General features: G+C 43.5%; 1 protein-coding gene across 9 annotated transcripts in view; it reads right to left on the reverse strand.

Annotated features, from left to right (window-relative positions):
• Positions 1–22,958, reverse strand: part of ART3 (ADP-ribosyltransferase 3 (inactive)) — a 148,596-nt gene that overhangs the window by 7,227 nt on the left and 118,411 nt on the right. For 8 of the 9 annotated variants that reach the window (XM_082727026.1, XM_082727024.1, XM_082727029.1 and 5 more), the window contains 5 exons: positions 21,744–21,821; positions 14,309–15,020; positions 3,520–3,552; positions 2,582–2,614; positions 1,538–1,567 (listed from right to left, as the gene is read on the reverse strand). In XM_082727026.1, coding sequence (XP_082583152.1) covers positions 1,538–1,567; positions 2,582–2,614; positions 3,520–3,552; positions 14,309–15,020; positions 21,744–21,812 — 877 coding nt within the window. In that variant the 5' untranslated portion in view covers positions 21,813–21,821. The remainder of the gene's footprint in view (positions 1–1,537; positions 1,568–2,581; positions 2,615–3,519; positions 3,553–14,308; positions 15,021–21,743; positions 21,822–22,958) is intronic. The other variant, XM_082727032.1, reaches the window with a different exon arrangement.

Consider the following 22,958-nt stretch of genomic DNA (forward strand, 5'->3'; position numbering starts at 1 on the left):
TATGTTGTGAAATGATCACAATTAACATCTAGCATCTCATACAGATATTTTAAAAAAGAAAAAAATGGCTTTTTTCCTTGTGGTAAGAACTCAAAACCTACTCTCTTAGAAACTTTCTGAAGCGCTGCACCCCTGTGCTGCTCTACTAACCCTGCTACATGTTACATCTCCAGTACTTGGGTCTCCTATAACTGAAGTTTGTATCTTTGGACATTCAAGATTTACTTATTTTAGAGACTGAGCACATGAGTGAGCACAAGTGGGGGGAGAGCAGAAGGGGGGCAAGAAAGAGAGACAGAGAGACAGAGAGACAGATAAGCAGACTCCTGCTAAGCACAGAGGCTGATGCAGGGCTTGATCTCACAACCTTTAGATCATGACCTGAGCTGAAATCAAGAATCGGATGCCCAACCAACTGAGCCACCCAGGTGCTCCTCTTTTGAAATTTTTAAATAAATTGCTATTACAGTCCATATGCTTTTTTTACATATTTTACTTGCCACTACATTATAAGCACTTTCTCATAGTTTTCAAAAATATGATTTTTAGGGGCACCTGGGTGGCTCAGCATAGAGTCAGCTTCTCTTTCCTTTGCCCATCCCCCTGCTCACACGTCTGCATGTGCTCTCCCTCCCTCTCTCTCTCAAATGGATAAATAAATCTTTAAAAAAATATATGATTTTTAAGTTGTTTAGTGCTTCATTATATGGTTATTATTTAACAATATCCAACTGCTGGACACTAAGGTTATTCAGAAATTTTGGCCACCACACACTGTAACCATTTCGTACACAAATCTTTATTTCCTTAGTACAAATCTTAATGTGCTGTAACTAGGTTAAAAGGTATGGACATTTTTAAGGCTAAGAATACATAGCATCAAACTGTCCTTCAGAAAAGTTCCAATTTGTAATCTTACCATTAATTTATGAGTGCCCCTGTCCCAGCACCCTTGAGGACATTTGAGTAATATTATAAAAAAAGACAAAAAACAAAAACTTGGGAATGAGCTATACTTCAAAATGCACGAAATGATGAGATGGATATAGCTAAAAGCATCTATTACTCAGATTGCTGGAAACAGAAAGAAATACAGAAAATCACTGTAATTTAGAAAAAATCAATGACACTTTTCAATGCCCCTGCCAACACACTAGGTTACAAGAGTCTGTGAAGTCACACCTTCCTCTATCCTGTGACAGCTACCATAAAAGCAGAAAATACGCTCTTTAGTATATGTGCTGCCAAAGCGAGTGCAGGAAACAGGCTCTTTAGAACTAGTTCCTCGTGTCACGTCTCTAAATGCTCTCTGGTCATCTTGGAGATAAATGGGAGAGTTAAGCAAGAGAGAAGGCAGCTGCGTCATCTTTATAAGGTCGATCTGTAACTCAGGAGGGCTTTGATATACCAAACTAGTAAGCTAAAGTGGGTTCTGTCTTCTTCCCACTTTTCCTGACTGTATCATGCTTACTTGTTTCCATCCCTAAGAGAGCTATACTGCAAATGAAAACCCCCGGAGCTTACAAAAATATCTTACCAGTGTCTTCAATGTTCTGGTCTTTCTCACCTAAGTTATAAGAAGAAACTTATCCGTTTTAATGATAAAACAAAATAACAGAGAATTACTATAGTTACAGCAAACTATTCCCAGATACTAGAATCATAAAGAACCTCTTGGTACATCCAATAAACTAGAACTACTAAATTTAAGTGTAAGCCAGAATCTAAATGCACCACATTGGGCTGGAACCTTCCAGAGGCTCCCTTTGGCCCCCTTTCTTAAGAAAAATCATCACACAGAGAAAGTCTCCTGGGGATCTCAATGAGGTAGAAAAACGTCCGCCTGGAAGACTGAGCTGAGGTCCCTGTGAAACGACCAGTAAAACCTGCGTCTGCAATGAGCCAGTAAGACGTGAGGCTATGCAAGTCCTCGGGCTCATGCGAAGCTTCACAAAATGCTTCCCCTTGGAACAGGAAGGATCTTCCAAATATCATACTTGAGGAAAAGCCAGATGGTTTTCTCTCTTCAGTGAAGAAAAACTTGTTATAGCTATAGGGGCCGAACACATAATAAGGAACTTAAATGCAAAAAAGTGATTTGAGTCATATCAACAGAAGTGGAAACTTAGTGGGGAAGCATCCAACCACCCAGACATCTTATTTAGCCAAATGATAACAAATATCAGCATATTTGACAGATGAAAATGAGCAGCTTTTCTCCTGTCATCTGGATGCGTGGTGCCGCACAGGCTAACCTCAGTGACGCATACACAGCTCTCCGTAAGAGGCCCGCAGGCCTGTCAAGAGCGACTGGCCCTTTGGGTACTACCAACCTTACTCCCCGGAATGTTTCTGTATTATTCAGATCTCCGGAGACCCAACCTTCCATTTACAAGAAGCTAAGTTTCCCCCAGAATAAATTCTTTTCTTCCCTTCTCTTATTTCTCAAGTTACACTTTCCTATCTGCAAAGTACTCTTTCCTAAGCTAAGAAGTGAATTTGCTAAACAGGAAAGAGCTAGTAAATACTAAACATCCATGTAAGGATTATTAAAAAAAAAAAAAAATTAGAGCCCACTTACCTGGGCTGTAGAGATAGATGGGGAGATGATGTTCTGAAATACAGACATTTTTCATTACCCAGTACTATGCTCAGATGTAAATAAATGTCAGATTCAGTCTATTTTAAATGCTTATTAATAAAAAAGATTTAAGTTGGCTTCCAAAAATATAGTAATATGAGAAATTCAAAATTTCAATCTCAAAAACAAATGGGTTTGGATTTATTTTAATTACATGAAGAATTCACAGAAAAACTAGCCAGGAACACAGCTAGAAACAGACCTTTATTCCCAAATATTTTAACAAGGATATCTTCAAAAGGATCCACCCAAAGCATGCATTAGCCTGAAGTACTTTCTGGAACCTTTGGTTCAAATCTCTTGGGCTTATCTGATAAAGCTCCTCCCTCCTAGAATTCCCGATTATCCTCCCAAATCTTTCCCACGGTCCTCTACGGAAGACTGTTTTGGCGACCTCCTCCTATCCCCGTGCCCAGGAAGGTGAGACAGACCCATGCCCGCTCCGTCCTGTCTCCCCTCTTCAGCTATACGTACTCAATTCCTCCCCTGTTTAGTCTCCCAAATGTTATTTCCTAAGATGTCAAAATACGGGAATATGTATCTGGCCCTGTGCAAAGGAATCACGCAGGGGCTTTCAGAAGTCCTTCAGCACCTACAAGGACAGGCTAGGGTGACAGTGGCACGGTCCCTGCCCACCCAAGATGAATGCAGTGTCCCCAAGAATGGCCACAGGCACGGCATGGGGTGGAGAGCAGGCAACAGAGGCTCGTGGGCCCTCCGCCTGACGAGACGGGGCAGTGGCGGCGGTGGTGGCGGCACACAGCTCAGCCCTGAGAAGCTGAGGCAGCAGCAGGACAGCGTGGTGGTGCGGCTCTGACCCACACCCGGGAGAAGTAACATCCCCCTTACAGAGGAAGTATTTTAACAGTGTATCTTACCTGTGTTCTCCACACAATTTTCCGTTTTTAGTCCTGAAACATGAAGATAAAGCTTTATTAGTTAGACACATTCTGCCCTAGTAAAGATTTCAAATTGGTCTTAGAGCTACTGGTAACCTCTGTGTCAGCTTTAATCTATCAGATCCGTAATTTGGCGGGATATGAAATGAGGAACAACTACATTTTTGTGCTCACATTACAGCCCTCAAAGAGCAGTGTGACCTTTGATAAAACATCTACCATTTCTGGAATTCAGCTTCCTTATCTGCATCTTTTACTGGGAGTTTGCTTCAAATAGCCTCCAAATGCCCATCCAAGGCTAACACTTTGATTCTATTCATGATTAGTCGGCAAACGCTAGGAAAAAATTTATATGTCTGTTCAATCAATCTTCTCTTCAGATACTAAATGTCCTCAACAGAAAATCTATCCTTCCACTATGAATTTTTTTTTTTTAAGAGAGAATGGGCGCGTGCATGCACAAGAGCAGGGGACGAGTCAGAGAGAGGATCTTAGGCAGACTCCACATCCATCCAGCACTGAGCGCGACGAGGGCTCCATCTCCTACCCTGAGATCCTGACCTGAGCCTGAATCAGGAGTCAGACGCTTACCCGACTGAGCCACCCAGGTGCCCCTAGGACAATTCCTATTCATTGGAGAAAAAGAATCGCAATCAGATCTTCAATATCCTTGGATATAGAAAGAAAGATCCTTCACGTTCACATAAAGAAAACACATTGGTCTATTCCCGAACATTGATCTGTGGTCTGTTCCAGAGCACTGATTTATATAGTAAGGAAATCCACAGTTTATGGCAAGCAAGAATACGGCATAATATGGCCTCTACCACTGTATCTTTATAAGGCCCCAGACCCTGTTGCTAAGTCTAGGGCCTTATACAAAAATCACCAGCGCTTCGGGACTGCTCTGCGGCACGGCGCGCAGGGACAGCGCCGCCTGCCCCGCAGCCATGAAGGCCCGGACTCCCGCGGGAGGGTGTTCAGATTTGGTGCCAGCAGGGGCCACGAGGGCTTCCCAGGATGCTGAGAAGGCCTAGGGCTCTGTGGTCTCCTCTCCAGGTCTGGCTGACTCAGTGACCCAATCTGGATATTCAGCTACCTGAGGGTGAATCTCTCCATGTAAAATGGGGGAATCCCTAAGAGCTCGGTCTTCACTATGAGAGATGCGCTTTTCAGTAATCTGCTCTCAAATCCTGGTCCGTGTGTGGAGTCTGAACCAAGAATCTCGGTGACTTGGTCCAGTTTCCACGGTCCAGGAAATGGTACGGATCCGTTAGAATTTGGATGGTGCCCTGAGGCTAACCTCAGGTGTCTAGCTAAGCTAGAAATTTAAAAAAAAAAAAAAAAAATGGCCAGAGACCAATACAAAACATTGCATTAGCAGGAGATCAGAGAGCGCAAGTCTCACCCAGAGGGCTGCGCTGACGTAAGGTAAAGGCAAGGGAAGGGGTGACTAAGAAACTATCGGTGTAATAGAGAGATTCACCCAGGGGATAAGACACTGGGGGATTTTAGAGCCTTTAGCTTTCATCTGTACCATAAATTAGAGTGGGTTTCTCAAAGTGTAGCCTTCTAATCACATACTTCAGAATCACGTGGGTGTTTACCGAAGTTGCAAATTTCTGGGCCCTAGCCAGGACTACTGATAGAGGATTTCTAGGGGTGATGCCTTGTAATCTGCATTTTAAAAAGGATTCCAAGTGATTTTTTTAATGCATCAAATTTTTTTTAAAAAAATTTGTTTGCCAGAGAGAAAGAGAGAAGAGTGAGCGAGCATGTGCACAAGCAGCGGGAGCGGCAGAGATAGGGAGAAGCAGACGCCCCTCTCCGCAAAGAGCCTGATGCAGGACTCGATCTCAGGACCTGGGATCCTGACCTAGGCTAAGGCAGATGTTTAACCGACTAAGCCACCCAGGCGTCCCTACGCACCACATTTTTGAGAGCCTCGTCACTAGTAGAGGACGGATCTCCTTTAATGTTCAACACGGATGCATTTCCTCAAGACAGCCTTTCTCCTCTCTACTGGACTTTGCATTTAATTTTTCATTAGTGTTTCAGCAGCAGAAAGTAAACTATTTTGCTTTTCTAAAGAAGTAACAGGGCTACAATGGAGGACACAGATCCAAAAATAAACAGGAGAAGGCAGAAATATAATATATAAGGAAAGAAAGAAGAGAATATAAGCACAGATTTGGTAGGTATAAAAAAACCAAGAAATTACTATGACTAGCTTTAGGCCAATAAGCTTGAAAAAGAAGAAAAGTGCCTAGAAAAGCAGACTTTACCAAAAATAGCTCGAATGACATTATAACCATGGAATAGCTTAAATTTTTTCCACAAAAGTATTACCAAGATAATTTGATTTTTACAGAGTCCTAAAGAGCAGGTAGCTAGCTGCACAGAGAGCTCTGGAGATCAAGTACAGAGCACAATACTGATCAGCTTACACATGCGAGGAAACTTCGGGAGGCCCGGAAAAGAACCCACAGGAATAAGAGTCGGGACTGTTCCCACCAGTCACACTGGAAAACCTTCTAAGTTGTCATTTTAGCATCGAGCTCTACAGTAAGAAGACTCAGAAACAGTCCAGACAAGAGTAAATAAAGTCCTCTCATGGGGTTCCTGATCTGCTTCAGATCCTATGAAATTACAGATGTCTGTGACCAAGCTCACAGCTGGTTGGAATTTCCAGGAACAAGACTAAGGCGGGTTTGTTGCCCTCTGGGTTTCCGCACACAAGCACTGCCTTCCTTTGCAGGGCCGCTACTGCCAGCCTGGCACTGCAAGAAAAGTCCGGACTCTCCGACACGCTATCTTACCACGCAATGGATTCTCTCTCAAGTCCCACAGGATAAAACCCTGGAAGTTCCATCACATGGAAATCTGACTTCCAATTAAGAGCCAAGCCAGGCTGCTTAAGCCTTCACCGCTTTCACAAACAGGTACCTATAGTTTCCAAACAGTGGCTGAAATTCACAGGGCTCCCAAGGGATATTTTAAAATTGTAGGACAAGTACAGATATACGTGGTATCTGTCAGACATGGCATGAACTACTAGCTCGAGGTATAATGCAGTTTCAGAGTTATACCATGCTACATTCTGTTTGATGATATCATGTATTTGCAAGGCTGAGTTTTCAGCAACTGTGATTAAAAAAGCAAACAAATTTTTTTTTTAAAAAAAGCAAATATATGTGAAAATTGATGTGGATCAGCAAATAAGGTGGTATTTAATCTGATCCAAGGTCTGAGAAGCTGTGCAGTGTCTAATAGGCACATACATATCCCATTAGCAAGTTATTGTGGCTAAGAATAAAATAATGTATTTTTTAATTTTTGTGTATTACTTTCTCAAAGTTACTAAGATGTCCATAATACTTACATGAACATAATACTGAGTTTTTTTTTTTACTTCACTTAATAAATGGAACTTTCAGGTATTTTTTTAGCCTTTGGACATACTTAGGACACCACTAGGGACACCATGAACCAAGAAAATCTGAGAGCCTCCGCATGAGACACCACAAAAGCTTACTTACTTTACCCAAACTAGTAGCTCAATGGGGGGGCTTTCCCTACAAGACTTCACACTGGGAAAGACAGCGAATTCTCTAACGAAAGAGCCCGCCCAGGTGGGGTAAATTCGACGGAATGCCGCATTCGTCCACTGTAGCAATAACTGGTCCATTGCCTTGGATGTTCTGGTGAGGAGGGAGCAGAACTTCAAATGTGATCCTGGCAGGGGTCCTCGCACCACCTTGGGACGGACTGACCTCTATGCGTGGCAACACTAACGCTCCAAGGCTGTAGGACCGGGCCACTGAGACACGGAGAGCTGCACTACTGAAGACAAAGCCACGTGCAGCCCCTCCCTGTGGAAACAAACAGAGCAAACCCAGCTCATCGCCAGTCTTTACGCTACACACCGACCTGCTCGCGTGCACTGACTGCGTCTCAAGAAAGGCATCTGGAGTCTCGCCTGACAAATCCAGCCTGTGTGGCCACGGTCTCTACTACATACAGCTTCTGGCTCTACAAGCAAAGGATTGGGATTTCCAATAACACATTCTGTCAGCCTCCCCAGTAAAGATGTCTGCAGGGCTGCCTGGGCCGGCTGTCTTCTGCTATTTAGAAGTCAACCTTCAACCACGCTAACCTCTCTTGGCTGAGTTCCCAAACACCAAGGAATTAGGAGTTAAAAAAATGAGGTGCACTGGGGGACTAGTACACTCGCCTCCTTTTTGTAGGGGTACTTGTTCTGACCTCAGCGGATGGACATTTATGGAAAACCTGCTTTACTTCAGTACATGAATATATATTCCATATAAGCCCAGCAAACAAATAGGTCATATTGATTAGATCAAAACACCAGTATGTGAAACTGTGGGCTGACACTGAGCGGTTCTGTAGCTAGTCTCCTTTGCCAGAGAGGTCACTGTGGAACTCATCATTATGGGAAAAGGAGAGCCAGTCTGGATCCTTCCCAAGAGGAAGCGACACTATGTAATGGGTTGGGATTACCGTAGGCAGCTTCTGACACGGTTCCCAATGACCCTGCCTCCTGGTATTCACACCCTTATATAACCCTCTCCTCTTGACAGTGGACTGCACTAGTGACTTGCTTCTAGCAAATGGAATACAGCACAGGTGATGAGATGTTACTTCCGTGATTAGGTTGCAAAGACTGACTTACTGGCCCTCTTTCTTGCTCTCTCTCTTCCTTGTTCTGATGAAGCAAGCTCCCCTGCTGTGAGATACTCTGTGGAGAGGCCCATGTCGCTGGGAATAAGGGAGGCCTCTGGTCCACAGCCATGAAGAACTGAGGCCTTAGTCAAGAAGCTACAAGGAACCACATCCACCCACCAATCATGTGAGTGAACTGCGAAGCAGATCTTTCCCAGTCGAGTCTTATGATGACTGTGGCCTCATGAGATGGCAAGATCCCAAAAGACTCAGCTACATTACACCCAGGTTCCTGACCCAAGGTAACTGTGAAATAAAAAATGTTGTTTTAAGCCACTAAATTCTGGAGTAATTTGTTATGCAGTGAAAGATAACTAACGGAGGTGTGAGGGTCAGTTTTATTTATGTCAGATGTCTAGTTACCCAGTTTGACTATTATTCAGTCAAACACTAACCTAGCTGCTGCCTGGCAAGTGTTCTGTAGGTGTGGTAAGAGTCACCTTAGTCAGGGAGCTAGCCAAGACCCCAGGTGGCCTGATTCAATCAACTTAAAGGCCTTCAGAGACTGAGGCTTCCCAGGAGAAGACATCCTGCCTGGAGACAGCAGCCTCAGCTCGCCCCAAAGTTCCAGCCTGCCCTTCCTGACAGCCTGACCTACAGATTTCAGACTTGCCTTGCTAGCCCCCATAACCACATAAGCCAATTCCCTGCAGTTAGTGACTTAATACATACATTTCCTATATATTTTCTATGGATTCTGATTCTCTGGGTGAATCCTGATGGATTCATAGGGATGAACAAGTCTGGCGGATGAAAGTCTGGAGGAAGCTGATGGTTAAGAGCTCTCGTTTGCTATAAATACAGATAAAAAGTCTGAACAGCCTTCCAAATTGCTCTAGGTGTTGACTCACACTGTGAATTTTCCTGGGGATGACTAGGTCACGTCCTATCTGGCCTGTCTACATGAGATCTTACTGATGTCCCAGTACCAGCCAATCTCAGACAGCAGCAACGAAACTTCACTGCTCCCAGAGAAAGCGAATAAAGACTGTTAGAACCAATGAAGATATTTATGTTTAATGAGCCCTCAAGAGTTAGACGTGGGTTTACAAAAACGAAATCTCTAAATCTTCTTTCGCCCTGTAAATCTACCTTCTTTTCCCTTTTGATGGCTTAGCAGAGAGCTGGCTCAACAGGTCTGAGTAAGAGTAACAAAATCAACTAAGACCAGCCACTGGAGTCCAGGGGCTCCTCCTTTCCAACATGGCCAAGTTTCCAGCCGGAGAACCTTGCCGTTCCCTGCCATGACTGCTAATATGTAGAAACATTTACAGGTACGCAGCCTGGCCCCTCTCTATAGAAACACTGGCCAAAATGCCAGATGACCTATGCCCAGCTTGCTCAGTAAAATGACGGGAGTTCAAAATATGGTATGTATACTCTACGACTTCATTCTCCAGTAACACCTGACATTGTGTCTGCACTATAAGGTCCAGGGAATCCCAAAGCTATGGCCTTCTACCAGGTATTATAATTCATCTACAGTCTTCCCAAGCCATGTACAGTTTTCCAAATGGGGTCTTTCTTAAAAGTAGAGAACACAGCCTGAAGACACCACTGACATTTCACCTTTAATCCAGCTTTCTAGGAAAGCAGTACAGCAGGTCAGCCTGCAGTAATTTCCCCGCGAGGAAGGAGACAGGGTTTTGCTGCCATTTACTCACAGTTCTCTCACATATTCTTGGATTAAGACCAAGATGAGTATTTTTGACCATCAGGAAACTGTATTCTTTAATGGGACACTGGTGTTTTCTCCAGTTCCTAACCAAAGGACTTATTTTTTCAGGTAAAAACTTAGTGCGGGTATTTACAAAAATTATGTATCTTGGAAATCATAAGTAAGTTTAAAACGATTAACACAGGTCTGCGTTAGCACTAAATTTGGTGTAATTTTTTTATCCCCTTTAGAAACAACATCTAGAGTTATATTCAGTCACAATGGAACAAAGTTTTGATTATATCCTCTGGCTTGAGGTTTTAAGTACTGGCTTAAGTTTTGAAGTTTGAGTACTGAGAACAGCCGAGCTTTAACTACTTCCGTTTCTGGCCCTGCGATCCCAGCAGCGGTCTCCAGATGGCAGCAGAGGACACTGGGTAGATTACAGTTTGGGATTAAATGAATGCAACCGCGTGCAGCGGTCTGTCAGGACTCCCCATACAGTGCTTGTGAGCGGCCGCAAAGGTCTCCGCTTGCTGCTGGTTCGGACGTTCACTTGCTGGGACGGCCTCTGCTGACTGTGGCCTTGGCCACACTGTGGCATACCACGGCCGCGTGCACACTCCTTCCTCCCTCACGGAGGCAGACCGAAGCCCGGCTCATTCTCAATCAACCTGATGGCTCCACCCCTTTTGATCACCGCAATCCCACTCATGAACAACTCTGTGGGTTCCACCGCCCCCTTCTGTCCACCAACCAGTGACCGATTTGGCCTCTGTCTACCGCGGCCGGGGCTCCCGTATACCCAGCGCCTCCACAATGGCATCTGGCTGATTGCACCAGCAGCACCAGAGCGGAAGGATTTTGCCAGCCTGCAACTGGCTTCCTGGCTGTGATGTGTTAGTTTAGTTGAACAGGTTCTGGGGTGGGTGGTGGGGTCCTGATTTGTACTGTTCCATGATTTCCATGGTAAAGCTCTCAGCCATGGCCAATTTCAAGCTGCTGTGCTGTGCGAGGAACCGGGTAGAAACGCGTGACCTCAGTCAGCTTCCTTTAACTGGTAGGAGTCAGCTCTAACTGGCTTAGGTGTGGGTCAGCTCCACTATATGGCTGGTGAGGGGAACGGGCACTTTTCCTCTTAATACAATTTACTAGCTTCAGTCTTCAGCTGTCCTCTCAACGTGAACAGTTAGTCTCATTCACTTGCAACTCAGGTCCGGACAGGGGCGAGGCAAATGAAGTGCCTATGAGTGGAAAGTTTAAAAAGGCACTCACTCTTAGAATCATGCAAATTTGCAGATGGTACAAGTGTAGGACCTAAAAGTAAGGGCCTTTCTTAAGTTTTGTGCCCCAGGCATCTCAAAGGCCCCAACACTCCTGCCGTGAAATCTCAAGTAGGTCAGCCCCACCCATGCACGGTATCTCGCCAGCACTTTCCTACCTGCTCTCTTTTAATCCCACAGTGCCTTGGCCACAAGCAGTCAAGGTCTAAAAGTCTATCCACTTCTGAGGCCCTACTGCGATACCCGCCCTGCTTGACCAGGAGCCCTGGTTTTGGGTTCCGCTAGACAGCCACACTCACGAGACCCCAAAAGCTTGCCTCTCTCACTTGTTTACTCGGTTTTGCAGAAGAGCGCAAGGCAAGAAGCACAGCACAGTGTTCAGCAGCAGGGCGGAGTCAGATATGGCCCTTCGGTGCAAGTCCTCACAGCAATCCAGGCCTGTTCTCCCAAAATGACGGCTCAGGTACAGGGGACAAGCTTCCACAGGGGGTGCAGGAACCATCCTAGCTCGTAGCCCCATGCCACCACGTGAGGACAGCATCTCTCATGCTGGTCCGTGAATGTAGTTCAGGACTCAGCAAGAAAAAACACCAGCGTTACGTCACACCACCTTCAGGAATGCCCAGAGCTCTGGCTTCCCCCGGGCATTTGTAGTTTATTCACAACTCTCCCAGCTCAGATGCACTTTACCAGTGAAGGGCTGTGTTTGCCATTACGCAGTGTTCTGTGGTTATGCAGCTGTCACTTCACCTTCAGTAGATTACAGAGAAACTGCGTTAGAAGATCAACGGGGCGGGGGGCACCTGACTGAGGTCATGATCTCAGGGTCCTGGGATCAAGCCCTGCATCAGGCTCTCTGCTCGGCGGGGAACCTGCTTCCCCCTCTCTCTCTGTCTGCCTCTCTGCCTACTTGTGGTCTCTCTCTCTCTCTGTGTCAAACAAACAAATAAAATCTTAAAAAAAAAAAAAAAGATCAATGGGAGGCCATTTTTACAGGAGGAAGGCGAAAGGGTTTTATTAACCTTTCGCTTCTAGACACTAAGCCAGAACAACATAAAATCTCAGAATGTTGGGGGCACGGAAAAATTCTAATACCATCCAAAGGAAAAAACAAGGTCTCCTTCAAAGTTTCAGTAATTAGAATGGCTTCACACTTTTCAACAGCAGCACCAGAAACCAGAAGACAATGAAGGAGTATCCCCAAAATTCCAAGGAAAATGATTTCCAAAAGAGAAATACAAATCTATGCAAACTATTGTTCAAGCTTACAGGTAGATTTTTCAGACATGCAAAGTCTTAAAAATTTCCCTCAATGTCCCTTTTTCTCAGAAAACTTCTGGAGAACACAAACCCTTGACAAAGAAGTGACTCAAGAAAGAGCAGAAAATCCAAGGTACAGGGGATTCTTCACAGGGAAGAAACAAAAGAAAGTCTCTACAGCTATGAGGAGAAATTTTAGGATATTCAGCAGGCCTAAAGAGTACATCATAGATTAGTGTGATGGCGGGAATCCAGAGGAATATATTTAAAAAGAGAGAGAGAGAGAATCGGATATGTTTGAATGTACTAAGTAGAGATTTATATTTTGAAAGAGTTGGAGTGAAGTACTGAAGGGATATAAAAAACTAAAGAAAAAATCATCTAACTAATAATCTAGGATAAAAAAGGTATTTAAAAAGGTACCAGTCTGGGGGTGCTTGGGTGGCTCACTCAGTTAAGCACCTGCCTTTGGCTCAGATCATGATCTGAGCCCGCATGGGGCTCCCAGCTCAGTGGGGGAGACTGCTTCTCCCTCTCCCTCTGCCATTTCCCCCTGCTTGTGCTCTCTCTCTCAAATAAAAAAAAAAATAAAATCTTAAATAAACAAATAAATGAATAAGTAAACAAAAAGGCACCAGTCTTTCTGACGCCAGGAGGCTGGGAAAGGAGAAATGCAGGAACAGAGAGGAGGAGTGCCGGGTGGCTATCAGATACATTTGGTTTACTGACATGACAGCAACTCCCAAGTCCCTTCTCCTTGCCTCCCTATACTAGAGAGGTTGGAAAAGCTAATTTCCTCTCTTCCGAGCTTTTCTTCAAATTATGGATTATCAGGTAGGTGTTCTGGTCAATGACATATAATCAGAAATCGACTAGCAATTTCTGGGAAAGCTTTTACTTTCCTGATTAAATAGGCAGATTTAGCTGCCATCCCTCTTCCCTTTCTGTCTCGAACCCGGCTCGATGCCTACAGCTACAACAGTCACACTGCAAACATGAATCAATAAACCCAACAGGTTAAGACTGGTGCAACAGAAATACAAAAGAGTCTGAGTTACTGATGATGTAATTGATGAGGTTTAAAAATTTTTAAATCAAGAAATAACATGCTGAAGCATATCGTTAAAAACTTTAGCTTAGGGGCAGCTCGGTAGGTCTGTTGGTTTGGCATCTGCCATCGGCTCAGGTCATAATCGCAGGGCCCTGGGACCGAGCCTCGCTCAGCTCCCCTGGGTGGTGGGAAGTCCGCTTCTCACTCTCCTCCACCTCTCACCTTGCCTGTGCTCTCACTCTCATATAAGGAAATAAAATCTTTTTTTTTTTTTAATTTTAGCTGAAAAATTAAAAATGAATGCCACTGAGGAGTGAAAATTGGAGATCGGGAGCAATGGGGCAGGAGTTCTTCATTGTAAGCCTTACAAGCAGGGTTATGGGCCAAGTACTTCTTCGTCACGGGGTGCTGTTCTAAGCATTACTGTTTGGCAGTGTCCTTGGCCTCTACCCATTAGCTGCTACTAGTAGCAACTTGGGATGACTGTGACATTTAAAAATTCCAGTTATTACCAAATGACCCCAGGGCAAAACTGCCCCAGTTGAGAACCATTGCCTTATAGTGTTTTATTTCTGTAACCTTCCAGAGGGTTAATGTATTATTTTGATAAAATTAAAATGGGGGGGGGGGGACTAGTGATCTGAAAGGAGCCAAGGACCATCAATGTCACTTTTCCTCTCAAACAACTGTCAGTTTCTTTCCTGACCTCTCCCTGGGTGTCAGAGTCCCACTCCTTCCCTACCAGACAAGCACAGACAGAACCGAGACACTCACCGCCTAGGAAAGCACACTCGTAATGGCTGCAGGTCTTGTTGGTGCTTCGAAGGATAAGGTTGTTGCTGGTCCCATCCTGTGACACATGAAAAATCTCATTCAGGGGTATTAGAACAATTCTCTCACTTTCTTTATCCAAAAAATGTTCAATGGCAATTGCAAAGCACGTGCGGATGGTTAACAGAACGTGCTGGTCGTCGGCAGCTTGAGGCCTGGCGGAATACGCCAGCGTGAAACGGCCGAGCCTGGCCTGGCTGGGCCCTCCGGCCGCGAAGGAGACGTCCTGGCTAATACTATAGACCGCAGCTTTGTAACTGTCCTCGCAAGGTCTTCTCAGCAACTGCAGCGCTCTTGTCAGATAAAAATGAAAAGCTTTGAACTGGAAGTCGTAGACATAATCTTTCCGAGACAGGCCGGCCGTCTTCACAGCTTCGCTGAACATGCGGTAGAAGGGAGTCCGCGCTAGAGCTTCGGCGGCGAACGCCGTCAGCGCTATCCCGTGGGTATCTTTAAAACTCGTCGGGACGGAGATGCGCGTCTTCTGGGCTTCCCATTTGGCTTCTGCATTTTCCCACACATCCTTCAAGAGCTGATGGCTTGCTTTTTCCTCCTTGAGCAACTGGGGAACATACTTGACTTCCATTCTGTCAGCGCATTTTAGGTACTCATCATCAAATGCATTATCCGCCATGTCTAACGTTTCAGCCTTCACCTTCACAAGAAAAGGAAAAGGAAATTAATGCTCTTGAGATGAGATATTTGGTGTATATCATTTTCTCTCCCTTACTGTTCCCATACCCTCATGCCCTGCTAGAATCTCTCTCTTACTTAGAACAACTTTGGACATGATATATATATATTTGGCATGATTTTTATACAGGAATTATATTCCGCTATTACTGATAACTTTTCTTAGCTGTGATCTCTTTGTATCAAAAAGTAAATGTTAGCAATGAGAAGTGTGGGAATGATTACGTCTGTAATTCATTCATCTGAACTTCATGGTGCAAAGAATAAGTATGAAATTAAAGAAACGGGTGGCAACCCTGGCTTTGAACAATATTCTTAGCTAGATTTTCTCCACCCCTTAAGACTGCCAAATGATTTTGAAATACCACCTGTGAAAGACTGTACATGATAAATACATAATGGTAAATACTATTCATTTTCCTTTGAGGACTCCCCCACATGGGTTGGGTAGAACTGATCTGCACCTTGCTCCAATGATAAGCAATGACACAGGGGTCTTTCTTTCTTTCGAGCATGTAAACAGGCAGGGTGGGGAGGGGCACAGGGAGAGGGAGAGAATTTTAAGCAGTTTCCACCCTCAGCGGCACAAAGCGCCACCCATGCAGGGCTGAATCTCATAACCCTAAGATGATGACCTGAGCCAAAATCAAGAATCAGATCCTTACTACTGGGTATTTACCCCAAAGATACAAATGTAGTCATCCAAAGGGGCACCTGTACCCCAATGTATATAGCAGCAATGTCCCCAACAGCCAACTATGGAAAGAGCCCAGATGTTGGATAAAGAAGATGCAGTGTATACACACACACACACACACACACACACACACAATATGGAATTTCATACAGTCATCAAAAATGAAAATCTTGCCTTTTGCAATGATGTGGATGGAACTAGAGGGTATTATGTTAATCATAATAAGTGAGTCAATCAGAGAAAGACATTTATTATATAATCTCACCGATATGCGGAATTTAAGAAACAAGGCAGAGGATCGTAGGGGAAGAGAGGAAAAAATGAAACAAGATGAAACTGGAGAGGAAGACAAACCATAAGAGACTCTTAATCTCAGGGAACAAACTGAGGGCTGCCGGAGCGGAGGGAGGGCGCGAGGGATGGGGAAGCGGGGCGATGGACGCTGGGGCAGTATGTGTTGTGGCGAGCACTGTGCCTTGTGTAAGACTGATGAATCACAGACCTGGACCCCTGAAACAAATAATACATTATATGTTAATTAAAACCAAAAGGAATCAGATGCTTAACTGACTGAACCACCCACGTGTCCCAGTGATGCAGGTCTAAAAACCAGAGCACTCCTGGGAAAAGGAAAAAAGCTTTCTTCCTCTACAACCATAAGCTCTAAGGGTGATACTGGCTTGGGGCAGCCAATAGTTATCCTTTGTAGTTCCATCAAGAATCCTGTCTGTAAATAAAGCCAACAAAGGAAGGCTTACAAAAAGAAGAGAAATGAGGCCCTGATGACATGAGTCAAGGCCCTGAGTTTAGCTGTACCTGAATACTGTATTCTACCTGGGTCATAAGAATCAAGATTCCCTATTTACTTGAGCTTGAATTGTGTTTCTGTCACACACAAATAAAACAAAAGCCTAATGTACCTTTAAATGATACCTGTAACATAGTAAGTGGGGTTTTATAATATAATTAGCACTAGCTTGGAGCCAGACAAATCCAGGTTTAGATTCCATAACTAGATACCATTTAGATATGTGAAAGTTACTTTTTACATTTCTGAGCTTCAATTTTCTAAATTGAAAATGAGGATAAAGGAAATAATATCTTAATTGCAGAACTAAAAATGAGGATAAAGGAAATAGTATCTTAATTGCAGAACTGTTGTAAAAAACTAATGATAAAATGAATATAAGCAAAGCCCTTACCTACATTGCCTACCACCTATTAAGCCTTCAGCACACTGGGGTTATTTTCATTATTTCATGATAGGAATCTACATATCATACCGGAAGATCCTCAAGGGCAGGATCTGTGTCACATTTGCCTTTTGAATTCCAAGCTTCCAGCATAGTAACTAGCAAAATATTCAAGTGAACTAAATTAATAAAGAATAGCTGGGAGAAAGGCAGGCAGAGACGACCCCTCCCACCCCGGCCCCCAAGACAGACCATCCTTAAAAGAATTTTACACCACCCGGGAAAGAGCCCTCCACCCCTTCCCACATGATAGATAGATGACAAAGTCTGAGTGGGTGACAGGGGCAGGGAGGGTTAATCAGATTAAAACAGCCTGCCAACAAGCCCATCAAACCCCTAGACATAGAAACTCCCAGGCCAACCCTCTCGGGTCCTCTGCCTCTTCAGGAGCTTTGTACTATCACTTCGCGGTCACCCAATAAACTTTGCTTTGCCACCCACCACTCTTCATGGGGTCTACCTCTTCATTCTTCGAAGTGGTGTGACCAAAAACTGAGGGCACTAAAGAAAAAGAAATCCTGCAAAATAAAAACCTATACTCTGGCCTATAGATCAAAACACAGGACAAGAAAATCTGCCCAGGGACGCCACTTAAGGGTTTCTACAAATAAAAGAACAATGCCCTCATCATCTTCCCTTTCCACTATTCTATATTTGTAATAGTACATTGGCGGCATAAGCTGCAACCCAAGCAGGAGACCGCAGCTAACAACTTTATAAAGGCCCTTGTCAGGAGCTCTTAAGGTTGCAGCTTCCACATGAATGACTTTTATTTATTTATTTTTTTACTCACAAATAATTCTCGAAAAGTGTGTTTACGAGGGTGTGAAAGTATGTATGCCAGGGGTGAGGGGAGGGAGAAGGGAGAAAGAGGGAGAGAATCAACCCAAGAAAGCAAAATAAATATCCCAGGCTATCTATCTGCTTCCTACTATCTCTTTTCTCCCCCCTCACAGAGCAGCTTCTCGAAAGAAACATCTACCCCTGCCATCTCCGCTGCATTTCCACTCATTCCCACTCATATCTCAGTCCTCTTCAGTGGGCTTCCCACCCCATTCCTCCGCCCAAACAGCTCTTGCTGAGGCAACACCTCTTAGATTCTTTTGAAGACCCAACATACTCTATCAGCCATTAAATGTTGGGAATTGCTCAAGGCTACTTATTTTTTAACTCTCAACTCTACCCTTGGGCAATTATATACACGCGCATGGTGTCAGTTCTCATCTACATACCTCTGACCTGTCCCTGTGAGTGCAGACGCATACTACCACCTGCCCACCTGGTAACTCCACCTGAACTGCACAAAGACTCCCCAACTGTCAATAGTCAAGAGCAAACTCATCTTACCCCCTACAACCACCACCACCTGGTGCTACACAGACTCCTCTTTCATTTTTGCGTTTTCCTATGTATCTTCTTCTCAGTCACCCTCTGTGGCCACTCCATCACTAAGACCTAACAAACTTCCCCCAGGTGTCGTCTGTATGCCAAGCATTAAGTGTTCCTATATATTAATGAGCTCAGTTAATCTTCATAGCAACCCTGTGCAGCAGATACTCTTAGTCCCTTTTTAAGGATGAGCAAACTAAGACAGATCAAGTAACTAGTCTGAAATTGAGATATGAAGCCACACCATCTGGCCCCATAGTCTGTCCTCTTAAACAAATGTCCTGTTTCCAATGAAAAAGACCACTGATAATTACGCAGCACTTTCAGAAGGCTTTAATTTTCTCCTAACACCTGTTATAAAGGTTGGGCAAACAATTCATAACATCATTTTACAAATGAAGAAACTGGGCCAGCATCAGAAACTGTCTTTATTACCAGCCACAGAATATTCTGCTGGGGAAGTCATTGAGTTTCCTGAAGTGGGAATCTGAGCTCTAAGAGATTAAGTCACTACCATCTCCTAGCCAAGAAATGCATTTTCGTCTGCAGCACAGAACGTACCATGGTGTGTCTTGGGCACTGATACTGATTCATCTTCAAGACTTCAATATAAGACATCACACCCTGAAACCACCTCCCACATTCCTCACATCATATCCGAGTCACATCATATCAGAGTCATATCCTATCCTATCCTGCCCAGTATGTTCCTGTCTTTTCCTATGCCTCTAACCAGTCTCCACAGGTCTAATTTTAGACATTAAGTCTTTCTGGCCCAAAGCCACAGTTGATTGTGTGTTCTGTACAGTGAGTGCCTTGAGCAGTGAAAAAGTTCACAAATGCCACCACCATTCAGGGACAACTGACTGGACATTAAGGGACATGTCCAAAAGGCTAGGTGAACACGCTGGTTATATTTTCTTCCTACGTTTCTATCCACTGAAACAAAACCACAAACTAATGAAATTTAATTAGCAAAAAGTTAATACAAAAATATTACCAAAAAATGTGGAAATGGCCTAAATGCTAATGAAAAGAAATTGGTTAAACAAATTATGGAACATTCACAGAACATACATGAAAATTATATTACAAAAGAATGTTAAAAATGCATAGCAAAACCACAGAGAGATACCACTGCACACCCATTAGAATGGCTATAATCATAAAGGGGAAAGAAAAAGGAAAATCAATGTTGGCAGAGATGTAGAGTACCTGAACCCTCATACATTGCTGGGGAATATAAAATGGTGCAGCCACTGTGGAAAACATAAAGTAACTATATGACCTAGCAATTCTATTCATACGTATACACCCAGGAGAACTGAAAACATGTTCACATAAAAATCTGTATATGAAAGTTCAAAGCAGGATTATTCACCCCTAAAAGCCTTTAAAAAGTGAGAACCGAAATGCTCATCAGTTGATAAAGGGATAGGGGTGCCTGGCTGGCTCAGTCGGTTAAGTGCCCACCCTTCAGCTCAGGTCCTCATCTTAGGCTCCCTACTCGTGGGGAGTCTGCTTCCTCCCTCTCTCTGTCCCTCCCACACTCCCACTCATGCTCTCTTTCTCTCTCAAATAAAATCTTAAAAAGTTAATAAATGGATAATCAAAATGTGGCATAACCATACAATAGAATATTATTCAGCTTTAAAAAGTAATGAAGTACTAGTATATGCTACAACATGAATGAACCTTAAAAACAAAACACTAAGTGAAAGAAGCCACATAAAGGGCCAGATGCTGTGTGACTGCATTCCGGTGAGATACCCAGAATACGCAAATCTACAGAAACAGGAAACAGTAGCGGCTGTCAACGCGCGTAGGGAAGAGGGAATTGGGACTGGCTGCTGGTAGCTACAGGGCCTTCTTTTGGGGGTGATGGGAATGTTCTGTAAAGAGATAGAAAAGATGGGAATATTCTGTAAAGAGACAGTGGTGATGCTTGTACAACACAATGAATTTATGTTTATGATTTAAGGATTTTATTTATTTGACAGAGAGAGATCACAAGTAAACAGGAAGAGAGAGGGGCGAAGCGGGCTCCCCGCTGAGCAGAGAGCCCAATGCGGGGCTCCATCCCAGGACCCCAAGATCATGACCTGAGCTGAAGGCAGAGGCTCAACCTCAACTGAGCCATCCAGGTGCCCCTATAAATACTCATCTTAATTAATTCACATAAATTTATATTTATGAAAACCACTGAATTATGTACTTTAAGATGGTGGGATTTTTATGGTATGTAAATTATACCTCAATTTAAAAAATCATACTGTAGTACAGGCAACAGAATACACAATGATTCTAATGACAAGGGATCAGAATATTAAATTCAAAAACAAAATTTTAAGAACTTAACATATCTTAAAGAAGGCACTTCAACTTCCCCCTCTGTATCTCTTCCTGCCTCTCTGCCTACTTGTGATCTCTGTCTGTCAGATAAATAAATAAAATCTTCCAAAAAAAAAAAAAAGAAGGCATTTCAAAGCAGTGGAAAATATTCAGTAGTGATGTGTCAGTTAACATCGTGGGGAAGGAATCAAATGAGATAGCTCGCTCATATCTTACATAAAAATATGTTACAGAACGTTTAAAGATTCAACTACAAAAAATAAAACCATAAAAGTTTTATCAGAAAAAAAGAACACCGGGTGTGAGAAAATGGTCATTATACAGTTCAATAAAACATATAAACCAAACACTGCAGCATCATCTTATTTGGACAATATACGTATTTTAAGAATACTTAATGATGTAGACATACAGTACAGTAGTAACTTAAAAAGCAAAATAAGGGGCGTCTGGGTGGCTCAGTTAAAGCCTCTGCCTTCGGCTCAGGTCGTGATCCCACAGTGCTGGGATTGAGCCCCTCGTTGGGCTCTCTGCTCGGCAGGGAGCCTGCTTCCTCCTCTCTCTCTGCCTGCCTCTCTGCCTACTTGTGATCCCTGTCTGTCAAATAAATAAATAAAATCTTTTAAAAAAAGCAAAATAAAATAATACTTTGTACAGTATGAGCCCATTGTTCTAAATTACAAACACACACACAGAAAAAAGCCAAGAAAACTATACACCAACAGATTAAGAATCTTTCCTTGTAAGTGGAGGGATTAAGGATGATTTTTACTTTCTTCTGTTTGCTTAATTTTAATTTTTTCAACTTTCTACAGTTATTATGTATCTAATGTATAAAATGAAAAGATAAAAGCTACTTGTAAAAAACTAATTTACCTATTCTATCTATTCTAGCCACTCTCATATCCAACATCAACCCACACAAATTCCTCAGGCAACATTATATCAAGAGTTCCCATTCCAATGACTACATACTTCCCATTCCCAACATTACCTGGAAAATGTCCATTAGAATCAGAGCTGCCAGCAGCATGGTGACCATATCAAAACATCTTGCCTTCATTTTTCTCTTCTAAATTAAAATGAAGAAATTCCAATTTAGCAGACTTAATAAAGAGGTTTAGGAAAGGAGAACAGGTTGACACGCTGTATGTATTTCATTCAGGGTGAGAGTAGGCACCAGGATGCTCAGGAAGTGATCATCAGTTAATTTCCAATGGCTGAAAGGGCCATGAGGTTCTGTCTGGTGGCCTAACTCCCTCCTTCTACAGAGAGGGAAACCAAAGCTCAGAGAACTTCAGAAATTTGCTCAAGATTAAATCTGTCCATTTCCATTCTCTTCCAGCCATGTTTTCTCTCTCACCTTAGACAGTCACTGGAAGTCATATTTTCTTCCTATCTCTGAATTTCCCCCCAGCATACACTTCAGACTGGTGGTTTCATAGCTCCCAGTTTCCAAAAATTCCCCAGTAGTTCTGGCCCGTGCACAGCATCCATGCTTCTCTTCTCTGCAAACTGAGGGACACCCGTGTGGGTAGGATACTGGGAATGATGAGACTCGTAATGGTACTCACTGGAGGGCTACCCAAGGGGGCCGCCTTGCCCCAAATACTCAAGATTCAAGAGAAGCCCAAGGACAAAACAAGTGTCTTGCATAAATTTCTGATGGCAAGAATGAAAATAAGGAAAAATTAAGTAGGCAGCAATTCTAATAAGATTAAACAACTCTTTTGGTCGAATGCCCAATACTTGTCCCATTATTTAGGAAAATGAAAGGGGTAAACAGGAGCGTGAAAGGCCCTCAGGAGCTGAAGCTCTCCCACTGCCATTATCCGATTCAATTCAGTGCTGGTTCCTTCCACATACCTACAACAAAGCTGACACTACTGGAACTGAACTGAGCTCTTGACTTCATCCTGCGAAGGACCATATTCTGGCACGTACAAGCGGGAGTAAACAGCATAGGGAGCCCTCTCCTTGGCCTCACGTTCCCGTCTTTACTCAGGCACAGCTTCTTTCGCTAGAGATACTAAAATATACTACCAAAATGCCATTTTTGTGTTGAACTTCACTTTCTAAAAAAGATCTGAAATATAATACTTTACAGGGGCACCTGGGGGGCTCAGTCGGTTAAGTGTTTGCCTTCTGCTCAGGTCAGGATCCCAGGGTCCTGGGATCAAGCCCTACCTCAGGCTCCCTCCTCAGCTGG

This window comes from Mustela nivalis (genome assembly GCF_964662115.1).
Source record: "Mustela nivalis genome assembly, chromosome: 4".
Lineage (NCBI taxonomy): Eukaryota > Metazoa > Chordata > Mammalia > Carnivora > Mustelidae > Mustela > Mustela nivalis.